The sequence below is a fragment of the Lepidothrix coronata genome, unplaced genomic scaffold, assembly GCF_001604755.1.
Source record: "Lepidothrix coronata isolate B3197 unplaced genomic scaffold, Lepidothrix_coronata-1.0 Scaffold37, whole genome shotgun sequence".
Taxonomy (NCBI): domain Eukaryota; kingdom Metazoa; phylum Chordata; class Aves; order Passeriformes; family Pipridae; genus Lepidothrix; species Lepidothrix coronata.
Window position 1 is genome coordinate 4,855,353 of NW_016690217.1, and position 24,425 is coordinate 4,879,777.

The window sequence follows — 24,425 nt, forward strand, 5'->3', positions numbered from 1 at the left end:
CATCTGAAATAAAAGGCAAAATCGATAAAGCTTTCTTAACAAAACTGGAGAAAGCTTCCTGATTGCAGGCCCTGTTTTCCATGGGTGCGCTTGGCCCTGAATACCTCATGCATAGGCAATATTGCAGGGAACAAGCAATCCAGATTTCTGGAAAACAACCAGGACAATTCTTTCGACACAGGTTACTGATGAACTATTGAGCAGAGGCATTGCCCTGGAGCTGTTACTCAGAAGTGTCAGGAATGGGAAGGTCAATGGCACCCCTGGTAATTGAAATCTCATGTTATAACAGATCCTTGGACAAGTGAACAAGACAAATACTTGCATTAGAGCTCTGGTCTTCAAATGAGCAGACTTTAGCTTGTTCATGGAATTCTATGGATTTGTCGTGAAGGACACAGATGCCTAGGACATGGCTGTTTAATTAAAACCTGTCTTCATCTGCTCAAGAATTTCAAATGCTTGGCTCATTAACGGAATACTTTTTCACACTGAACTACTCTTTGAAAATACATTTTTCTGATAAACCATAAATCTCTTCCAGCTTTCAAAAGAAAAAACAGGTGTGAGAACATCAGAATTTTAAAACTGAAAATACCATTTCACATTGTACCTTTGCAAAAGCTGCTGCAGTCATCTGAACTCGTCCCTCGTCAGAAGCGTAGATCTTGAGATCATGTCGGTAAGTGCTGTGTAATCTAAGTAAACCACATCCAGGAAATCCAGCATAATCTCCTACCAAACAAACATTTTGCTCAAACTCTCATTTTCCACTGGATTATCTTCCAAAGTTATTTATGACATTCATCACTTTTAAAAAAAATGTTACTATAATTTTTTTTTACCTTGTCCACCTGGATACATACACCTGAAAGCTCTTCCAAGCTCCTCTGCTTGAACCCTGCCTGCAGGGGTCAATTCTCCTCCCCATTTTAGAACCAGAAGCAGGGATGGCTCATTTCTTCTATTATCTAATTGCACACAAAGAGAGGAGTTTAGCAATCAAGTAAATTGTAAGGTTTTTTTCCAAATGAACAAAAAATATTTGGTCTCTGCAGGGCTTCAGTAAAGGATCTCTTCAACATTATGAATCTTTAATAGCATTCTAACATTAATATTGACCTGGTAAACTAAACGGGCACTTTAAATAGTGAAAACCGAAGTAGTTAAACTATGAAGAAAATATAAGTGAAAAATATTTAGCATGCAGTCTGAAGCAGAAAGTAAATCAAGACAGAAAAACTAAAACAAATCGGATGCTAAACACTCTACAGCTTATACAAGTTTTAAAGATAGTAGTAATTGTTGAGTGAGATTTTCTTATCCTAGCTCAAAACACAATCTTAGTGAAATCACTGAAGTTTCTTTTCATGCTACTTTTCTATTACAAAAGAATAGTGTTAGAATAAACATTTAGTAAATAGTTTTAGGTATACAATTCAGCATGTTAAGAGACTGTAAATATCTGCCAACAATACAAACATTCATCCAAAACAAAATATCCCTTCTTCTTAACACCAAGACATGTCATACCACTAGTCCATGACTATTAAAATACACATGGTATTAAGTAATTAGGTGCAAAAGTAATGCAATACCTTCCTCCTCACTGGAAGTCTTAGGGCAGCCATGAGGAAGATATGTTAACTGAACTTTGCGATTGATGCCTGAAAAATGCCCATACCTGAAGTGGGGACAAGGAAATGAGAGAGAGGAAGTGGGAGAGAAACTTTTAAAATATTTTCCCCCAAAACTACTAAGATCTTGTAACAGGATATAATAAATCTATGCTGTTCACTGATTTGTGCATTTGACCACCATTTATTGAAGCAGTGCTTCGAACAAACATTAATTCAACAAGAACAGAATTAACAGAAGTAACAACTGTGCGATAATGAAATATCTTAAAATACGATCTACTACTATTTTTTTACAACTCTTAAAATTGGAAAACAAAATCCTAAACAACAACAAGCAGCACTGGCAGACTGCACAAGTAATTTATCTATTCAGACGCAAAATTACATTGGCTATCAAGAATCTGGTCTGACAGTGTAGATGGCTACTATTTTTTTAGCCCATTAAGTTCTCAAAGCAGAACTCAAGATTTCAAACAATCATCATAAATTTCAGTAATAGCTGTCTGCGCCCCGATAATTTTTTAAATTAAAATTATCCACTTCCATTTAGCATTCTAAGATTCCAGATCTTTAACAAATCTTGAAGCCTTATTTTTTTTCTGTTGTTTCCTGTTCGTTTGGTTGGGGTTTTATTTTTTTTAAGTTACTTAATATTTCAGGAATATTGTACAACGATTTATTTGCAATCCTCCAAGTCTGCTGTAAGTAGACAACTACACAGGATGAAAACTCTTAATGGCTCTATCAGACTTCTTATGTCACACTGCAAGAAGCAGACCCTTCATTTTAAAAACATGCAAGAAGACAAAATTTGATACCCAAGAGAGCAACCTTCTCATGTCAAAAGTATACTGAGACAGTAGTTACAGCAACAAGTTCAATTAAAAAGACAAGAAGAAAAAAAAGAGCAATGGCCTGGTTCAAACGTGACATCCTTTCTCTTCATAACCTTTGTACTTGAATTATTATATCATTACATATTTGATAACATTGCAATCCAGGTAGTAGCTGGTGAAACAGGTCAAAACACCAGACAGAACTTCGCTGAGGTCAAAACAGCAGACAGAACTTTGTTGCTATGAAACCTAAAAATTAGACACTTACATTTCTAACACAGTCTTTAGCTGTTCAAGTTTTGCTTTACTTTCTTCAATTTCAGAATCATTGTTTTGCCCAAGTTCTACAAGGAGCTGCCTTGCTATATCAAGCACTTCCTAAAGAACGGAAACATAGGATTTATTTAAATAAATTTCTATTTACAAAATACTACATCAAGAAAATAAAGACCAACTTGCCTGTAATTGTTTTGGTTTTTTCAGTTTTAGTTTTCCAGATTTATATCCATCACATTTTTCAAAGAGATCAAAAAATCTTTAAAAAAAGAAAAGTCATATAAAATTCAGTTAATAAATTAAAATAGTACTTGAACAAGTGCCTCTTAAAGTAGACTAAAATTAGCACCTTTATACTATATGAAAATCATGTTAAAACCTGCACTACAGAGGTTAAACCAGATTTTATTCAAATCCCATTTCCCCAGAAGGTTGAGAAATAAGAGCACTAAAAATGTTCTTTTACTAACTTTCTAAGTATTAAAAAAAAAAAAAGAATATTCTACATATTTTAATATGCAGCTAATGTGAATTCTTAACCTTCAAGAATGATCCTGAACAGAAGTAGGGACCAAAAAACAGAAAAGGAGCAGTCCTACACTTCTTCAGCATGTTTTGAATGTGAGAATCTAGTCACAAAATAATTAATTCTTTTTTACTGAAATTTCAACAAATTCCAGGTCAATTACATAACTCATTTTATAAATGCTAACATAAACATGGTATCTACCAGAAATTCTGAGTCATCATACTTTGACAAAACTAAAGAACAAAAAGGTGTTACTGTAAGATGACACCTCACACAAGACTAGTTATGATAAAAAGCGAAACGCAGAAGTCACGGTCTAAAGGAGAACCAGAAGTATTCTTTGCTGCATTATTTTGAATAAAGACATTTACAGATATAAACACATTTTCCTTAAGATCAAACAGGACAGTTCACAAGCCATGTGTTGAAGGAAATCTGTACAAGTAATTTGACAGTTCTGTTAGGAAGAGAGGTGCACGCTTTTTAATTAACTACAATATCAGTTAGATTTAAAAGAAAACAAAGCAAAAAACAACGTGCAATTATGCAATTCCTGCTCAACTCATTGCTTGCACAATCCCAAGAATCCTCTGCTTTAAAACATGGGCAATAATTTTTACCAAGATTCCACTGACCTCTGATGTTTTACCTCCATTTTCATTTTTTGCTTTGGTGTTCGGTCCCCGTGGCGTATTACAGCTATAACACATCTGAGCTCCATCCTGAAATTTCAAGAGAGTCATATTTCACCATTCTGCCTACAAAGGTCTTTTATTTAACATTAAACCAACCACAATCAAGACAACTGACAAAGTTGTAGACATCTGACATAACTACAGAAGTGATGGAAGGATATGTAAGAATATAAGGTTAACTGAAAATGATGTAAAGTGTAAAATATAAATACTGATTTTAACACTTAGGTAACTACAGAGTATCTATTTTAAGTAGTTTTTAAAACAGCAATTTTGAGGATCATTAAATGAGAGAGGATGTTTATTAGAAGCGCATATTAAGTTGGTGCTGGAACAGTGATTAGCAGTGGAAGCTATGCATAAAAGATGCTACACTTGAAAATCTGCTGTTCTATACTCAGCTTGACTAAGGGTGAGAAACTCTGACTGCTGGCATAGCAATTGTAATTCCTTCCTTGTTTTCAGCACACAAAACAAGCATTCATAGGCCAAAGTGGGCACACCTTGTAAAGAGAAAAAAAAATTCACACAAAAGTTACATCGGGAGTTTGCACAATCCAAGTGTAGCAACTGTTTTCTTACATTGTTCCAGAGGTGGTTGGCACAATAGGGATGTCTTCAGCTTCCAAAGGAATTGACCATGGTATCTGAAACTGGGGAGCAAGTTCTCTCATTATGATATTTCTAAAAAAAGGGGTTAAAAAGAAAAAAAAAAATCAAGTAAGTTTAAAGCACAGCTTACAAAACACACACAAACTCCAAAACAAATCAGTTATATATATATATATGTGCATTTTTATTAATGTAGTTTTAGAGTACTAGCAGCCATGAGCCTCTAGATGCACATTTTTCTTTTAATTGTATAATAAAAACCTACTTAAACAACAATTTAAAGCTACTACAGCTGCTACACAGATGTTAGACTACTGGCCCTGTATTTGTAATAAACATCAGCTTTTCAACTCCAGTTCCTAAAGGAGCTGCTTGGGTATGAATTAGTCTTGTTCTCTTAAATATGCAGACAATTAACTCCACTGCCCAGCTAAAAGTCTGATAATCATCAAGCCATCTCAAAGAGTAACTGGTACCTTTTACTGGTAACTTCTCAAAAGTCTCTGTGATAAAACTGGAAATATAGGTACAGTCTCTGGTAATAACCACAAAATTACAACACACTCTCCACCTCAAGAAGGTTGGTACATCTTGCTAATGTTCTGTTTCACAAGTGTCTCATAAAAATACACTGAACTTCAGATTAATACCTACATAAGAAGCAGTAACATGGAAGAAAACAATCGTGCATCCTAAAGTAGAATAAGACAAAGTTTATTGCTAAAAAGTGTGAAAAAACCTGCTGTGGCTTAACACTGTAGTGTATTACCTTAGAGAATAAATTGTGAGGAAAAAACAATAAGGTAACTTTTTTAAAAGAGAATTCAACAGCTACAACAATTTAAATAAAGAGAAATCAAAATGGGTCTGAGAATTGTAACTCTAACTCAAAAAGTGACTTAAAGCAACAGGACTACAGCTGTTATCTAGGATTTCAGCTTAGCTCTTCCTCGATAATAAGATTCCAGACCATTACATGATGCAGAAAGTCATGCTGTACCTCATCAGTGCAATCTTACTGTAAAGGCCAGTTTAACTGGCCAAAATGGGATCAGCCTACTTTGAGGACAGCACTTGCTTTTTAGTATTTATTTATTGACTTATGATTCTTGAATAATTGATTTACTTTATTGTTTAATGTAATTACTTATTTTATGTGATATTTAATTTTAAATAATTAATTTAGGAATAAGAAATCTGTAGTATATAAACTATACAACAGAGTGAAAAAGCAAATCTGAAATAAATCAGTAAACTCTTACCCCAATATCTTAGCACAATCATCATAGTACTTCATGGAGTTTTTCACAAAACTGAAGCCATTCACATCACAGACATAGGACTGTCCATTAGCACGCAGCAAATCAAAGCCACAAACTGTTTGCTGTTTTTAACAATAAGGGTTTAAGTAATTTATCACCTTCCTTAGAATTGTTTATTCTAAACAAACTTTATATTTTAACAGGGTATTCATCTGTAAACATGACAAAAATATGACACATTTTATACTTAATACCTTTTGTCAGTTCCATGTTAGATTCACTTATGTCATGCAAACATCTTCCCATTTTTAACTCTGTATCCCCAAATTGATTATACCCTTCCTGCATATCCCTAGCAGTATCAGTGTTGAATGTCAAGTTCACATATGCACAAACTTAACCTTCAAGATTTACAGCATAAGCAATGAGGGGCCTACAAATGCCCCTTTCTAACAGTGTTTTTCCCCTACACATAGTTTATAAGGGTGGCTGGCAAGAAATCACAAAAACGTTGGAAAAAACCCCATTTTAATCAAAAATTGACAGAATAGTTTTGACACTGACATACTACTGACATCATTAGTACAGGATACTAAAAGATATTTCAACAGATTACTCTTAAGACCTCAAAGTCCACTTTGCTGATAGAGATTCAAATCCTACAGGCTCCAGAATGCCATCACAGTTACATACAGGCAAGGAAATAGGCTGAAAGCCTTTTAATGGAACAGGTGAAAGGAGGGTAAAAGACCTAAGTTTTGAACAAAGGAATTTTAAAACCATACAAAAAATGGAAACTAATAAACACTTCAAATAAGGACCTAGTCATATCAATACCAAATTAATTTGTACCCACTGTAAATACTGGGTAACAAAAGTTACAAAAACTTTACTGAAACTGTGTTTGGTAATGGTAAAACCATTACCAAAAGGTGTGAAAATATTATGCATAGAATAGATACACTGTGAGCTAGCAAAGCACAACAGCAACATGTGAATTCAGGAAACCAATGCAATATAAACAACTCATCCAGAACTTTTCAGTATATTAAAGGAAGAATTTTTCTAGATTAAAAAGAGATGTTTAACTTTTCACCTTTGTAGGCGTTCTGCAGCCATTATCACTGCTGGCTCTGTGCTCTAAAACCCTACAGAAGTTTCATGTAACAACTAATTAACACTAAATGTTTGATCAGATAGGAAAGTAATCAGCTTACCTTAAAGGCAAGGCATACTTTCCAAGCAATTAACTTCTCTCTTGCATTCAGGATGACTGGATACCTCACTTCTTTTCCTTCACTATCTCGTTCTACCTTGCCATCCAGAGCTGGAGACTTCCGGGCCTCAGCATGAGCATAGTCTGGACCCACTGTATACACCTGAATTGAAAAACAGGAGCTCGTGATTCAGTGTGATTAAATTATGTTACACATATAAACACATTTTGCTAAATTTATCCCAAATGGGGTAACAACTTCAAAAGATACTAGCTGCTTTCATCATTGAAAAGGTCACACCAGAGTTTCCTCCTCAATGACATTCTCTGCCTTCAGAGAACATCCATTTGACAGCCTACAATAACACAAGAACAGTCATTATAAAACTTGGTGAATAAAAATTAATTTCTCAATTATGGTGGCACAGAGGTAAAGAATAACATTTTCCTCTCAAAAACATCTGCAGAACTTGGAGAACAGGTTAATTTGAGAATTACTTCAATTTACTTATGGAAATCTGGCTGCAGGAATAAGTGATCCTCCTCATTAAAAAAATATTTTTACATTTTAGACAGGACTAAACAAAGAAAAGATCTGCCCAGTTTCAGCATGACAAGGTAGAGAGAACAACTGTGTTATCTCCCCACTGCAGTTTTGATGCTCAGTGAAAGGAGTGGGGCATATGCTAGAAGAGACTCATCAGCAGCTGTCAAAAGTGGGCTACAGTCTCTTTAATTAAAAACAAAACTCCAAGCACTGATAAAAAAGTATTCAGCTAAACCAGATGATTGCAAATACCAATTTAGTGAATTTGGGCAAGAGGGTGAGTTAAGAGAAGCTGCCAAACTGTTGAGAAAATCTATTTTCTTGTTAAGAAAAGTTATTATTTTTTTTTCTGTGTTAAAAGCCCACAGCTGCTGCTTGATGACTACACTACAAGTAGTCAAAGAGATGCCATCCTTCATTTGCATCTCTTCATCTTGCAAGAAATGTTTTGGAAAGTTGGTAAAACTCTTATAAAAATGTCTGTAAACTCAAATTAACCTACTGCAAAGTGTTGCACAAAATAAGAATACACATTAGAATATAGTGACTTAAAGATCAGGATTTTTCTGAGAAGATGAAAAGAGCATTCACCAAGCAATACCAAGAAGTTGATTGCAATACAATAAAAGGGCTCTTTTGCCTAGGACTGGATTAGACCTCACACTCTCTACACCCACACTTTTTGTCTAAATCTCTTATGCATACTGTAAAGCATTTTTTTCACATGTTTTCAGATAGGCTTAAAATAGCCAGAATGAACACAAAGTAATCGTCATACATGGCTGGCTTAACACCTACTTTGTTATTGCTCTGTTTTATCATTATTTTATGATACCTAACCTTTATATCTGTTAAGAAAAAAATGAACAAAAGAGTGAGAATTATTACAAATAAGGTTAATGAAGGCTATTTTCTTCAACTTAATAAAATTTTAGCAAGTAACCTTTGTTTATTAATTAGCATACTAATATAGTTGGTAAAATCTTTTTAATTACAGATTTCTTTGTAACCTTTACCGTTCAGACGATATATCTAGGGAGCCTCTGTTAGCATGGGAAAGTAGATGCTGCTCTGCAACTAATACAATGCAAAAAAAAAAAAAAAAAAGACAGTATGTTGGGTAATAAGCCTCCAGCTAATCTACATTGCAAGTACTATGTTTAGCCAGAACTCAGCTCTGTGTTTAGCTAGAATCAGAATTACGTTCTTTACTAATGGACTCTATTAAAACAATTAAAATTAATCCCTGACAGAAAGATACACTATCATCTTTAAAACTGACAAGCTCTTTGATCACTCGATTGTTCTAAATATAAACAAGAACAAGCAGTTTTCATACCTTCACGTCAGTGCCATCTGTAGGCATGAATTCCTCATAAATATAGGAACCTGTTTTTCTCACACTGCTTTCAGGCGAATAAACACTGCTTCTGCTGCCAATCTGAAAGACATATTTTTCCATTAAAAATCTCATGGGCTACTGCTTGAGAAACTTCATAACTCCTTAATATAATGCAATTGTCCTGAGAAAACATCTTCTGTACCAAATGAAACAAGATTTTGATTGTTCTCAAAATTGTTTTTGTAAGATTCTTAAAGTGCATTCACAGTGTATGCTTCTTTTATCTTGAAGAATCTGCAGTGGCTGACAATCTACTGCAAGAAACAAGGGTTTTCATTCAATCTGCATGTTCTCCTGATATTAATCCTCTGATCTGCCAGTATTTCTAAGCAAGCAGGACATGACAGAATTACTCTGCAATCGTGTCAGACATCTACAGCTTTTTGACAGCTTTAGTACCACGCCCTCACCTTTCGAAAGAGCCTCTGGCTTCCACCCCCAGCAGATGTTGGATAATAAATGTAAACATTGTGGTCCTCAGCACTAACTGGCTTTTCTACAAAGGGCTTTTGGAAAATTTCTCCATTCACTTCCACGTGATCTTCTCCTTCAATCAAGTTGCATTCTGAAGAAACAGTGCAAAGAACTGAGATGTAATAGTGTGTTAATGGAACGAAATTTTTAAGAGATCTGAATTAATTTTGCAGGTTGAAATAAAAATATTGTATTACATTTTCATTTCTCTGATTTGTTACTGACTGCACAAAGACCTGATGATCATGTCTGCTGCACCAGGTCTAGATTATGTTATTTTAATACTATGTTCCTGAATCTCTGTTGATTCCTTCAGTGTCAGACAGGAAATAGACTTCTGCAGATGCCTAAGCTTGGATGGGTGGTATATTTTGGAAGTATTTTGGAGAATGGGAAGCACTGTTTGTCTTCTTCTTCAGTGCCTTTTTCTGAGCTATCAGGGAGCTAGCAGGTGGACAGTGCACATCCTGTGGTGTCAGATGCCAGTACCTTCCATAGGCTGAGAACTGTCTCATACTACGTGATTCATGCACCCTGCACAGAAGAGTCTCTGGTATCCGGGATCAGCAATCTCTTCAATCCTGGTTAATTGCATGCAGAAGCTTTTTATTTGACTTTAGTAGCACAAAAGTGTCCTATTCTCTGATTACACAGACATTTTAATGTGAAATTCCCTTGTCTTGACCTATCATTGCAATCTCTTACTGTTGATGTAAATTTTCATTTTAGTAGAAAAAGTTAGTTTGTTTTCAGCTACACAAAAAATTAATTCCAGTTTATACTCAGAGTATATCACCTGCAGATATGTCTGGAATAGATTTCCCTTACATGGCTGCTTATACTTAAGAAGAGAAAGTATTCAATAGCCTGACTTGTTTCTGCCTTCTAAGTAAAAATCACTAATTATTGTGGTAAATGTAACATCATGAATGCTGCTCCCTTTGCTGACATGTTAGAATCTCAGTTTGAGTAAGGAGGCCCTTAATATTCTAGCTGTTCTATGATATCTACAAGATGTAGGATGTCAGAATCATACTTTTCAGATGCAACCTGTACTGCCTTTGGCTGGCATGGAGTTAATTTTCTTCCCTGAAGCTGATATGGTGCTATGTTTTGAACTTGTGACCAGAACAAAAGTCTTGATGTTTTCATTAAGGCTAAACAGCACCTACACAGCCTCAAACCCCCTCCTTTTTCATACTGCCCCCCACAACAGTACTTAAAATGCTGGAGGAGAAATTAAACTCTGCATAAATTAATTGTCTAGCCAATGAAATTTAGCTTTCCACTATGTATGTACGGTTCTCCAGTGGAAACAAAAAGATGTTCATAGTTTAGCCATTGTATTTTTTTACCTTGGGGATTGTTTGGATCACGGTTCAGAACTGCATAGCGAGGAAGTAAAATGCCTTCAGCTTTAAGAATACCATAGACTTCTCTTCTAAAGAAAAGAACAAATGTTGCACAGTGAGCCAGCAAATCCTGTTAATATTTGCATTTTACAGTCCACAAGTAAAGGAGGAGAAAAATAAACACAATATTTTTTTAAATCACACAGGGTAAGATTACACATATAATACTCTACTTACTAATATAATGCTTTAAGGTCACCGACACAGCTGTACCTTTGCAGTGATCTCTTCAACATCAATAACAATGCGATTTGCAAAGCCAGTCCTTTCCTCTCCTCTCTGGCAGTGCAACAATTTGCATAGAGCAGTTCTCTTGTTAAAGGAGATTGTTAACATGAATGATTGAAAAAATTAATACAGAACAGCAACTAAAGGCATTCAAACAGCAAGTCTGCTCACTGCTCAGGAGTCTCCAGTGTTTATGTATTCAGCTTGCTATTGTTTTATTAATATTTATTATGCATGACTCCAAAAGAAAATCCACTTTCAATAACCACAGGATCTTTGAGTACCAACAAGTTCTGTCAAGTATCCTCTTTTCAGAAAAAAATACCATTAGTAAGTCACATGAATTGTACAATTATAGGAGCTTGTACAGTTATGTACATACATAGCTATGCTATATATATTTTCAGAGTTTAAAGCTTTTTATTTGGTAAGCTTTAGAAAAATGTATCACCAAATTTCTAACTTGGTAAATCTTCAGATGTATCAATATAAAAGCAGCAAAAGAACCCCACATGTGAAGACACATCCCAGGAAATTATGCACACATTAATGAAGCATAACATTCACTGTAATTTTATTTAGACTACTGTACAATTATAGAATCACAGGTTTGAATTGGAAGGGATGTCAAAAATCTAGTTCCAACCCTTTCTCCATGGGCAGGGAAAATACACTGGAACTGTTGCTATGCAATAACAACAAATCCTTCCAGTCTTTGAGAAAAATAGCTTGCTTTTACAGGCAATCAGTGTTACTTACCTGTCTTGTATGTGATACTGCATATTCAAGTCATTGATTATGAACGGATTCCTGAGTTTTGCATAGGCAACTGCTTTGTCCAGTGGAAATCCTAAAATGTTTATTAAAGCAAATAAATTAAAATCACAAAACAATACCAGTAAATAGTTTGGAACTTTAGCATTCAAGCTTTAAAATACAACTGGAGACTTAAGTGCAAGGATGCTCCCTCAAGTATAGACAAACACAATATCAGTTTAAGACAATCATGAAACTACAGCCTAATTTCTGTACAGTCTGCCAAAGTAGTGTTCCTGTCTTCAGTTCCCTCCTCCTCCTCACTCCACATGCCCTCCACTTCCACAAGGCCAGAACTAAGGCTTTGTTTGAAAATATGATTTTTAATTTCAGCCTACCCCTCTTTGGTTCATTCCCTGGCCTCACAATAAAACTCAGATACTAGCAGAGATACAGAAATTCAGAGACTCAACACTTCCACTGAGTGGAAGTGTTCACAATCACTGGACCAAGTGTTTGCCTTCACAATCACTGGACCAAGTGTTAGGTCACCATTTCCACTGGCTCCACAAGTATTTGCCAATGGAACAGCTATTTCAATACCATGTCAGATAGGACTTTCTCAAGCAATGAAAACAGTATCATTTCAAAAGCTTGTATTTTAAAAGTCAGTTGTATTATAGTAACAAGACAAATTAATCACTTGCTAGGAAAATACAATAAAACTACAAGATAAAAAAACATAAAAGCACCCTCAAATAGCTTAAAGAGTTTAAATGTCAAAAGTATTTATGGTATCATTAGAAGATTTACCTTTAGAGTGAAAAGAAATGAGACAGTCACACAGAGGCCAGTTTTCTACTGGCTCATTCAAGATAACATCCTCTTCAAATATCACCACAGTTATATACTTAAACATGGAGAGGCGCTCAAGAATTTCTTTCATTGGTTTGGACTTTGATTTCTTAGCCATTGAACAAATCCCAACCGCAATTTGTCTTTCTGGTGGCTGAAAAGGAGGTGGGGGGGAAGGTAAAATAATTATGTTTTCTTAGAACACAACAGGGTTTTAGCAGCACAATGCCAGAGTAGATATTTTCCATTAAAATTCACCTAATACTAACCTTTAGTTTAGTACTTAATCAGCTAAATTGCTAGCAGACAACAAAACGCAGCATGACAGCATATCACAATGCATCCTTATGAAAAGTGCCTCAAACAGGAAACTGTTTATTAGCTATATACTACTTTTTGAGTATTATATCAGGAAAAAACAGACACGATCAAAATCTAAGTCAGAAATGTCAAATTGGAACATCATCATACTTACAGATTACTCTAAAATTAACTAGCAATTAATTTTTTAACTATGTAATTTTTCTATGTCTACTTAATAGTCACAAGGCTTCTCATCACCTAATATTACAAGTCAATTATGAACAGGAAAACTAGTGAACCAGAAAATACTATTCTAGACTTCTGAACTCTTTAGTGCATAAACAGTTTCACCCTTCTTTATTTCTATATTTACCTTCATGTTAAACCTTCAATAATTTCATTCCCCCAGGGGTATTTCTAAAGGCAACAGCCAAACTACCCCTGTTTAAAAAGCAAGCAAACAAAAAACCACAGAACAATCCTTTAATTCAACTAACTGCTTTTTTGAAACACAGCCAACTACCTTCCCTTGCTAAAACAAACTTGCTGAATTGAGCTGTCTGAGCTGCTAATTTTGCACTACTACTTTGCATTTCCCAGAAGAGGTTTAGCAATATTGTCTTGAATTTAAATTTTTCAGGCACATTTATAATCAGTAAAAATTTAATCTGACTAGTCCCTAAAGTGAAATGACTAAAAGAAAAAGTGAAACACAGTTAAAAAATGCCATGACAACTCATCCATAATAAAATTAAGAGTTTGTCTTAAAGAAACCAAAAACTGGTAAGCACAGTGCTAAAATGCAATTCAGAACACTCTATGAGGATAATAAACTAAGGTATAGCTTCAGATTAATGTAGCATGCACTTCCTATACACCAAGACAGGGAAGAACAAACTAAAACATGAAAAGTAATTGTGAAGCAGTTGACAACACACAAAAGAAAAATTCTCAATAATTTTTTGCTATCAACTATCCAAATAAATAAAATGAAGGCTTATGCCATCAAGTTTGTTCCCAGAATCCAAATTAAGTCTGCAAAGCAGGCACAGCAACCTCAGTTGCCATGAAACTCTGTATTAAAATCAAGCACATGTACTTTAAAGTTCAAAGTATACTTAATTTTCAAGTGAGCTGTATTTCCAAACATTACTGACAGATTATTATCTGAATATGAACAATTTCTCCATTTCCACCACCATTTCAGTATTAAACTTATGTGAGCTTTTGCCATTTCAATGAAAAATAATGCTAGAGAACACACAGAACAGTACACAGGTGCCCCTAAAGTACATACAGAGTCATACTCTTCCTCCTCGTCTTCCCCATGGTCATAGAAGTGTTCATAATCTGTCGATCTGGCTGAATCCAATAATCCTTCTCCATCTTCTCCACCTACGAAGAATCTAGGGGGATCATTCTCCGTTGCATTAACTGACATGGTTACAAGATCTACGGAGATCTACATGGAAACTGCAGCCTCTCTGGTAGCCGAGATACTGGGCATGTTTCCTGCTGACCTGGGAACAATAATGTCCCTGCTTCTCGATGCTGCTTGTGCGTTGTGATCACGTTGTCTACCAGGCACTGTTTAACTGGTATCATCTGCTCATTATTGGTTTGAGTTGCTGCTTCCCTGAGATGATACAACTTTTTAACCTACAAGAAATATACAAACAAACAAAAGAAAAGGCACACTTGATAAACAGACATAAAATAAACCCTTCTCATTTAGAAAAAGTGTTTGGACATTTCCATACCTATGAACAAAGCATAAGAAATACAACCGTGCAGACTACACACAGTCTGCACTTTTACAGGTGTGTTTAGAGCAGGGGAATAATTTCAAAATTGGTATCAAACTACTGATGCAGAAATTTTAAAAATAGACAATATAACAGAAGTAAAAACTGGCAAATGGATTTTTTTTCTTAAGAACTGTAAGCTGCAGGGTATATATTTTATATGAAAAATAAACAAACAAAAATATTTTCCAATATTTGCAATATTTAACTCACTATCCTTGTTTCTGTTTTTTCCACATAAATTTTGTGAACAAATGGCAAACACACAAAAGTGCTAACAAAAACTATAAAGTCACAATTAGGACTATTCCTAAATAGAAATGTAATCTTTCAAAGCCTGAGTGAATCTTCTCTGTGAAAGCAGAATGTATGTGACAGCTTGATGTTTTTTTATTTTCAACAAAGCCCTGTCTTGTTTTCACAGTGAAAAATTAATAATTACAGAGATGTACACTTGCACTGTCTTCTGCCAGAAGTACTTCTAACCACTAATGTATCAGTGAAGTGGACACGTATTGTACCCTTTAAACCCGTCATGTGAAAATAAAATATTGGCAAAATAACTTGTACACAAAACCAGAGACCCAGAGCTCAGGCATCCGTTGTTTTAAGTAGGTATCTGTTGCTTTAAGTTGTACATGGCTTTATAACATTAATTAAAATGCATCACTATTACTTAGAGAATTAACAAGCAGTTACTTGTTTAGAAGCTCATCTCATCCAACGGGTTTAGGTTAAGTTGTTTATTAGTCAGATCATTACACAAGTGCCATTCAACAATGATGTCTCAGCAGAACTGAATTTGTCTTTAAATACCAGTCAAAATTACTTTGGCTGTCCTATGAACTAAGTGAAGCAACAGTAAATTCCCAATGGGGATCAACCACTCAGCTTCCTGGGAAAGGGGATGGTAAACAAAGCAAAAATTGCCCAGAAAGAATCTGTCCTAATTCAGAGGTTAAGTGTGGGTCAACAATACAGATGTTCAAGATTCAAAGCTGAAACTGAGGTCTGAACATCACGATCCTGGACTGACGACAGAGCATTAAAAAGATTTATTTCTTAATACTTTTTGCTATGTATCTGCTCTCCTTCAATTCTGCTAATAAAAAATTACTTTCCCTTAGAATGTGAAACTGCAGCTGTTTGCCCTTTGAGCAAAAAGAACAAAATGAAATTTCAAACACCTAATTCATCTGGCTCCTGTGAGAGTTAGGAATTGGGTGTTAAGGTAAATCAATCCTGTTTATGATAGGATGACAAAAGTGAGCTTTCCAAATCCCGTTTCTAGCAAGCTTCAGAAAGGCAGAAGTTATTGCCAACATGTACTGGCAACCATAGAATTTTGTAAAGGTATTAAAACCAAAAAGACCCTCCCCCAAAAAACTCTGGTAAAGCCTGAAAATTAAGTTTAATAGTTCCTCTTGTATCAGCTTCCTCCCATGACCCAAATTCTGTACACTGGAAACAATTTTCTTAATAGCTTTTTAAAACCTGAAGTTTTGCCATAAAGAAGGAAGAACAATGACCTGATGCAGATAAGCAGGAGGTCTTAAAAACAGTTTTTAAAGCTTTCTTTCCCCTACCTCTTCCTATAGTGCACTTTGTGAGGTCAATAGAACTTGTGAGGTTTGTGTGCAATTAATAATTAGTTATTTCATGGAGATCTCTAGTACTGTCCAAGTCTGTCTGACCCAAAAGGATTACTTCTCAAAGCAAGTGGAAACCATACAAATAGATTGAAGGGAAAGCGCAATATATTTGTCTAGAAATGACACAAAGCTATAACTTGACAAGCTTACTTCCTTAACAAACCTGTCTGAAACTCAGTGTCCTGCTACCTTCCTCATTCATCAATCTGGAGACTGTTGGTGTTACTGGTGGCAAATGCACTTGTGTCAAGAGAAGTTTCACTTGTGGAAAAGAGACTTTGAACAGCCACATAACATGTGCATTCCAAGCGAACTATTTTCCTCAAGATTAACATTGTTCACTCATCTGAAGGCGGATGAATAACTAGATTGCCACTCCATGCTACTGTCACTAGGCCCCCAGGTATTCATACAGTTTATGAAAATAACACCAAAGACAAAGGATCCAGAAAAGATACTGACAATTTTCAGTCTTGTAAGCTACTACCTGAATTCACGGAATTGCATATAAACTGGCATTCTGACTGCTGATGGTGACCAGATCTGCCCAACAGCAGAAGCTGTAAGCTACTGTCATTAGCATAAATTTGTGTCAGGATATATTTAAGAAATTAGCTATTTTTTAGAATTAATGCTTTCAGAGATAGGAATTAAAATTCTCTGCAAATGCTACAGTAAAAATGAGATATCCCCTTCTTTCTTGTGGTTTGTGAAATACAAAGAAACCAAGAAAAGAGACAAGTAAAGAGAAATACTAGAGCAAGAAAGTGACTGCAACTACAATGAACAACTTTCACAAGTCTTCCAAAAAACATCTACAGTTATCTGACATAAGAAATGCAGTAAGACTGCACTTGAATAAACACATGGGCTTCAACTTGTACACCAAGGAGAAATAATAAATGGCAGAGCAAGAAGATGGAGCTGCTTCCTGCTTCAAAGGTACTGCCAGTGCTGATAGGGGAAGCTTCTAGTACATGATGTCCTATGCAGAATTTCATCTTCCTGCCCCTGGAGCAGGGAAGAGTCTTCCCAGCACCATTTTTCTGTTTTAAGAAGTGAGCAGCAGTGCAATACAGGGGCAGAGACACTTTGCATTAGATCTTCTCATATCTGGTGCATGAGCACAAGCCTCAGACAGTCAAGGTCAGAAGATAACCTGTTTGTCTCAACCATGAAAGACTGCAACGTAAGCAAGATAAAACCCACGGCTTTGTGCTGGAATTTACATTGACCCACTTCCAAAGAGATAGCAGCAAGAACATCCAGGCAGCAATCTCCTACCGTGCAATGACCTCTCCAGGTAAAATTAACTAGACTATGTTCTCTTCAAACTTTACATGGGGCTTCTGTTTTACAGCTCACAGATTTAAAAGTCTTCAGTGATTTTGAGAAATGCAGTGTTGCACCTTAAAAGGATTTTCAATGAAATGCATGGCGTGTTCACAACATGATATAAGAACTCCAATGTTCACTTCAGTGCTGCACTACAGACTTTACTTGTAACAGAACATTTCTCCATTTCCACAAGAATATTCTAAACGAATTCTACCAGTATATTCTGAGAGAATAAGCCAAAACATAGACCTTGGTAAGTGTTAACAGACATACCCACAGTTTTTCTGTCCCCATTCCACATCTTTCAGCAGCTCAGGAATCCAGCCCTTGTGTTTCCCATGCTTACTTAGACCATAAAGATTAGCATTCCAGTAACTGTCAGCAACAAATCAGCTCAACACAGCAGCAATGGTCTGAACAGTCGTGAAAAAGGGGCTCAAAGTTTTTACAGCCACGTTTTGAATACTAATAAAAATACACACAACTCCTGTACAAACAGAAGCATTTCACTAGATTTTCTTCTGTGCCTTTACAGCTATCAGAAGAACAAACATACATTGCCCCTACTGCACACTAATGGAAACGAAAGGGAACAAAACTGGAGTAAAAATGCTTCTCATCTGCTATTGCAAGAAAAAAAAAATCCAGCACATCATGCATTAAATAGCTATAAAACACAGCCAACCATTCAGGAAAACAACTTTTCGAAATGCCATTATATCATAACAACTACAAAACACTTAGCGAGATTTACATTGTGGAATTTAACAAACAGGTAACGGTACAGGAATCATAAGTGTTGCTCATCTGTTACATGATTCTACACATATATATACATAAGAGTAACAAAACAGACCACTCCCCTGCACTCTACCCCTATATTGCTCCTTTTAAAGTTCCAATTTTTACCTCTGTAGGCACATTCCAACTGCATCCCTTACCAGTTTCCTCCAATTTAAATTAGGAAGTTAAACCCCAAATAATGTTAATAGCAATTTTTCAGGTAGTCTCAAGTGAGTTGAAAAAAAGTTTTCAACATTTTCCTGCTAGAACCACTATAGCCTAACATTTTCATTAACAGTACATTTAACAGCAAAAATGTTTGCCTCACTCCTGTTGAGGCATTTCACCCATTTTGGAATTCTAATTCTGCACCATGATTTATGGTGTAACAAACCACCAAAGACAGACAGTTTGTTGGGTTGCTGGTGAAGCAGAAAGTATGGTGACAGGGCAAGGGGGAAGCAAGGGGAGACAGTGAGAAGAAAGAACCAGTGGAGTCTGAGAGCTGACAGCACCAACTGCAATCCAAAGTGCTCTCCATGGATATGTAACACCTTTCTACAGATGATTCAAGGAAACTTGATAATACTTCAAACTTAAACGTGAGATTTTAGAACCAGTAACAAGAGCCCACACTCAAGAATAGCATTTCTTCAGGTCTGACAGATGACCAAGAAGAGACAAGAGCGCAAAAAGGCAGAAAAAGAGGGAAAGAATGCTAAGACACAGAAGCTGCTGAAGAGAGCGCTGTGAGAAAACCATACTTGACCTGTTTATTGCTGTACCTTACACTGCAAAAGATACATATTCTCTCTAATTTAAAATGTCTGCTGTGTCACACAGTCAATTACAAAAAAATTAACATTTACACATGGATGATGTTCTGTTCTACCACACATCCTGTGAGATGCTGAGTGGCAGCTGTCAGCCCCTTACTTAGACAGACTAAATTTAAACAAATTTGTTGAGCAGCTCTATCCCAAAGAATGTTACAGTTACAGCCTGATAATACTTTTGCACAATAACAAAAAACCCCCAAAACAACCCAAATCTCAACAAAAAACCCACAAACAAACAAATCAAACAGTAATCACAGAAGACACAAAGGGATATAAAGGTTTTCAATAATTACTGGAATTTATAAGGTCTAGCTATGCAACAACAAACTGAGAAAAGTCTTCTGCTCTCTTCACTAAATACAAACTTCAACAGCCTTATGAAGTTTATCACCACCTTCTGTAACTCGGCTCTGCTCAATAAAATCAAACAAGTAACTGCGCTGATGTACAACAGAAGTGGCAAGAAACAGGTTAAAAACAATTAACAAAGGAAAAAGATACATTACAAAGACCAGATCATACAGCATTACAAAAACTGCTACAATCCCGCATCAAACAAACATCAAGCTCTAGATTTCACAATATACTAACATCATGAAGAACCTTCCAGAAGAGAAGATTTGTTGCTTTCAGCCAGGCACTGGTTTCTCCCTACAAGCCAAGCACAGCCCTCAGACTGAGTGATGAAGAGCCATAATCTATGCAAATAACAACTGTGAACATATCAAGTTCCTTCTGTCTTCAGGAACACCGCAAATATTTTTTATAATGCATTACTATATAGTAGTTTATGTACTCCACCGAAAAAATTACAGCAGTTTCTATTCTAAAAGAGACTACCCACCTTTCCATTTCAGTTTACTGAGACCTGAAGAAACATTCCTAGGAATGAAGAAGAGCCACGAGCCTTCCTTGCCAGGTAAGTGCCTGCATGGAGTTAACTAGCAGAATTTTGGTAGTGGGTGAGCTGCAGGGGGGGCTTCTGTGAGAAGACATGAGAAGCTGACCCTGTGTTGGATAGAGCCAGTTCCACTCAGCCCCAGGATGGATCTGCTGCTGCCCAAAACTGAGCCCATCAGCCACCACTGGTGGTGTCTCTGCTATAACATATTTAAGAAAGGGTAAAAAACACTGCACAGCAGCTGAGAGGGGTGAGAACAACTGAGAGAAACAACTCTGCAGACGTCAAAGTCCTTAAGGAAGGAGGGGGAGGAGATGCACTAGGCATACAGATTCTCCTTCAGCCCATGGAGAAGAATCACTGGAAAGCAGGTGGTGCCCCTGCAGCCCATAGAGGTCCACAGTGGAGCAGATATCCACCTGCAGCCCACAGGGAACCCCATGCTGGAGCAGTGGGATGTGCCCTAAAGGAAGATGTAGCCCACAGAGAGCCTATGCTGGAGGTCGTAGCAGCCCATGGCCAGAACACATGGACAAGTACGCTGTTCCAAGCTGGAGCCCTGTTTTATACAGGAGATCATATTCAGTGTTCAAGTGGTTCTTTATGAACAAATAAATTCGTATATTAGAAAAGTAATGTAAAAAATGTGTCACTGTATAGTTAAGAATCATAGCATGGTTTGGGTTGGAGGGCACCTTAAAGACCATCTAATTCTAACCTCTGTGCTGCAGGCAGGGAACCTTCCACTAGACCAGGCTGCTCAGGGGTCCCATCCAGCCTGCCCTTGAATACTTCCAGGGATGGGTCATTCACAGCTTCTCTGGGCAACCTGTGCCAGTGCCTCACCATTCTCTCAGTAAAGAACTTCTTCCTAATACCTAATCCGAATCTTTCCTCCTTCAGCTTAAAGTCACTCCCTCCTCCTTGTCCTATCACTACAGGCCTTTGTAAAAAGTCCCTCTCCAGCCTTCTTGTAGTCTCCCTTTAGGTACTGGAAGGTACCCCAAGGTCTTCCCAAAGCCTTCTCTTCTCTGGGCTCAAAAGCCCCACTCCCACAGCCTGTCTTCACAGCAGAGGTGTTCCAGCCTCTGACCATCTTCATAGCCTCTGTACCTGCTCCAACAGATCCAAGTGCTTCTTATGTTGGGGACCCCAGGGCTGGATGCAGCACTGCAGGTGAGGTCTCACCAGAGCAGAGTAGAGGGCAAGAATCCTCTCTCTTTTCCTGCTGCCCACACTGCTTTGGGTGCAGCCCAGGACACAGCTGCCTTTCTGGACTGCCCGTGCATGTTTCTGGGTCACGCTGAGCTTCTTGTAAACCAACACTCCCAAATCCTTCTCTTCAGGGCTTCTCTCAATGCATTCTCTGCCCAGCCTGTATTTGTGCTTGGGATTGCCCCAACTCATGTGTAGGACCTTGCCCCTGTTGAACTTCATGAAATTCACACAGGCCCACTTCTCAAGCCTTCTGTCCAGATCCTTCTGGATGACATCCCTTCCCTCCATCCTGTCAAATGCACCACACGGCTCGGAGTCATTAGGAAACCTGCTGAGGGTGCCCTCGGCCCCACTGTCCATGTCACCAACATAGAGACAGTCCCAGTAGCAACCCCTGAGGAATGCTGCTCTTCCTGGTCTCCACTTGGTCAAGCTGTCAACTCAACACTTGGAGTGCGACCATCCAGCCAATTCCTTACACACTGAGTGGCTCATCTATCAAATTCACACCTCTCTGGTTTAGAGACAAGGATGTTGCAAAGACAGTATCAGATGCTTTCCACCAGTCCAGGTCAATGATGTCAACCCACTAGAGCACTCAAAATGTGTTTTCTGGGCAAAAAAAACCTCCTGCACTGTTCCTCACACTCCATCTTCAGCAGTAACATAAACATGCAGGTGCTTTTACACACAGTCTTTTCAGCTTGGTGGTGAGGACATGCTTCTGATAAACAGAAAACAGGCATTTGAAACCACTGAGACAGGACGGAACAGAAATAGTATTTGTCCTGTTCCAGTCAACTGTTCTAACCATTAGGTTACCAATCCAATTTCATTTTCCCAATGCACTATTTATTGGCATTTCCTACTGGAAACAACTCTGGTCAGTGTTATTTGGAGGTGCACTCAACATTCCTTTAAATTCTATGCAGCTAGGCTAACTGACTAGCTGCAGTTGCCTAAATCTTTCCTGGAGACCTGATTATTTTCCAAGAACTTTGCCACCTAAATGTTTGTGCCTTAAGTAAGACTTCAGTCTGACCCTCCATATTACAGTAGCTCAGGGGACAGAGCTCCTGAGAAGAGTTGTACCTTGCCATGTGATAAAAGCCCATCTGGTAAATATCACTCTATTACCTACAAGATAGAAAGGCAGTATTTTTACTTTTTTAAACTGGCAAACTACTACCAATTGACATCTGGCACGCATTACAAGCGTCTCCTGCACAATCAGAGAACACATAACCTTCACATTCATTAACCTCCAAGTTCCTTTCTAAATCAAACCCCATCAAACACATCACACAAAGGCATTTATATTTCTGGAAGGTTTGAATGTTTCAGGAAAGGCTGGCTTCCAAGTTTCTAGAGATCCCACTCAAAGATGTCAAAACAGCTTCTCCAGATTCGCACAAAGAACTTTACTTCAACTCCGTAGAGATGAAAGAGTTTTGGCAAAAAAAAAATCTATACCACAGTTCATTGGGTTCAGCCTCTGGAGCTCTGATCTGTTCTATCCACAGCTGCCAGAAGGAAGAAACTTTCTCCACAGAACGAACCAGACAGGCAAGACAAGCCAACCAGTATAAAAATCCATATTTCTCATATACTGAACTGTAAAAAGCATATTATATCACTGTATGCCACAAAAAAAGTTTTACATAGCAAGAAGAGCTTTGTTACTGGTTGAATCAAAACTTGTTTATTGAGACAGATGGATTCAATAGAATTTTGATACTGCGGGGGGGCAGTTTGGCGGGTTACTCGAGTAGAAAGATGACGCAGAAGGGAAGCAGAAGGGATGCAAGAAGAGGTGGAAACAGAGAAGTTTAAATAGATAAGGGGACACAATGCTTAGAAAGACACAACACAATGCAGAAACACTGTGACAAATGACTGTGAGAGGACATGAGACAGAAATGGTACGGATGAGAAAGGAAACCACTTACTTGCAGTGGTTGTGACACTGATCTCCCCCAGTCTTACTGCCTGAGTGAGGAGAGTCACTAACTAGAGTCAACTATTACAACTGCCAACCCCCCAGCACTTTCAAATCTTATGATACCTAGTAGAGTTCCCAGGTTCAGGAAAAAAAACACCACAGGCACAAAGAGAAACGTTAACACGGGGCCACTCACCCTCTCATTTCTCCCACCTCTGCTTCCAACAGGTTATTTTATAGTTCCAATATGTAATCGATTCTAGTTAAAACATGTAATCGAGTCTCAGCTTTGGGGCTAACCCTGCTTTTTCCTTTTTTTTTTTTTTTTCATTATAGACAGCAATCTCTCTTGCCCCCAGCTAATTCTGCACTGAATTCATCATCAGTTTTGGGACGTTAACAGCGTGCCCCAAACGCAGAGATCCGAAAGATGCTCCACTACCACTCCCCGTTCCCGTTTCGGCCGCACTACCTTTCACCCCGTGCCCCCCTGCACCAAAAGGCTTAACCCGGACGCCCGGTGTGGAAACCCTCTCCGAGAGACAAAGCGCTGCACAGAGCGCCCAGGGCCGTGCCCTCCGCATCCCTCGGAGCAGCTTCCAGCATTCCCAAGGGACACAGACGTGCCCCTGCGCTCGGGACCGGGCCCCCCGCACTCTCGCCCTGGCCCCACCGCTACAGGAGACTCCCGCTCGCCGCAGACACCGCGCCCCCGGGGACTGGAAGGACGGGGAAGGAAGGGGATGAGGAACAGGAGGGGAACAGGAGGGGAACAGGAGGGATCGGCAGCCTCACCTGCCCGCGGTGGCCCCGCGGCCCCTTCCCGAGGCGGCTCCGCCGCTGCCCCGCCCCCTCTTCCCCTCCCCCCTCCTCCCTCCCCTCCCCCCCCCCTCCCGCCACTTCC

General features: G+C 37.9%; 1 protein-coding gene across 14 annotated transcripts in view; it reads right to left on the reverse strand.

The window, feature by feature from the left end:
* Window positions 1-24,425, reverse strand: part of PPIP5K2 (diphosphoinositol pentakisphosphate kinase 2) — a 47,496-nt gene that overhangs the window by 22,898 nt on the left and 173 nt on the right. For 13 of the 14 annotated variants that reach the window (XR_001874347.1, XR_001874348.1, XR_001874349.1 and 10 more), the window contains exons 1-16: window positions 24,317-24,376; window positions 14,341-14,702; window positions 12,699-12,894; window positions 11,889-11,979; window positions 10,845-10,930; window positions 9,426-9,580; window positions 8,953-9,054; window positions 7,068-7,229; window positions 5,851-5,972; window positions 4,559-4,660; window positions 3,917-4,003; window positions 2,936-3,011; window positions 2,745-2,854; window positions 1,599-1,684; window positions 846-971; window positions 614-735 (exon numbers count right to left, since the gene is read on the reverse strand). Coding sequence is in view for 11 of the 14 variants with exons in the window: in XM_017812583.1 (XP_017668072.1) it covers window positions 614-735; window positions 846-971; window positions 1,599-1,684; window positions 2,745-2,854; window positions 2,936-3,011; window positions 3,917-4,003; window positions 4,559-4,660; window positions 5,851-5,972; window positions 7,068-7,229; window positions 8,953-9,054; window positions 9,426-9,580; window positions 10,845-10,930; window positions 11,889-11,979; window positions 12,699-12,894; window positions 14,341-14,484 (1,767 nt within the window). In the remaining 3 variants the exon portion in view is untranslated. Of the gene's footprint in view, window positions 1-613; window positions 736-845; window positions 972-1,598; window positions 1,685-2,744; window positions 2,855-2,935; window positions 3,012-3,916; window positions 4,004-4,558; window positions 4,661-5,850; window positions 5,973-7,067; window positions 7,230-8,952; window positions 9,055-9,425; window positions 9,581-10,844; window positions 10,931-11,888; window positions 11,980-12,698; window positions 12,895-14,340; window positions 14,703-24,316; window positions 24,377-24,425 lie in introns of those variants that run through there. The other variant, XM_017812576.1, reaches the window with a different exon arrangement.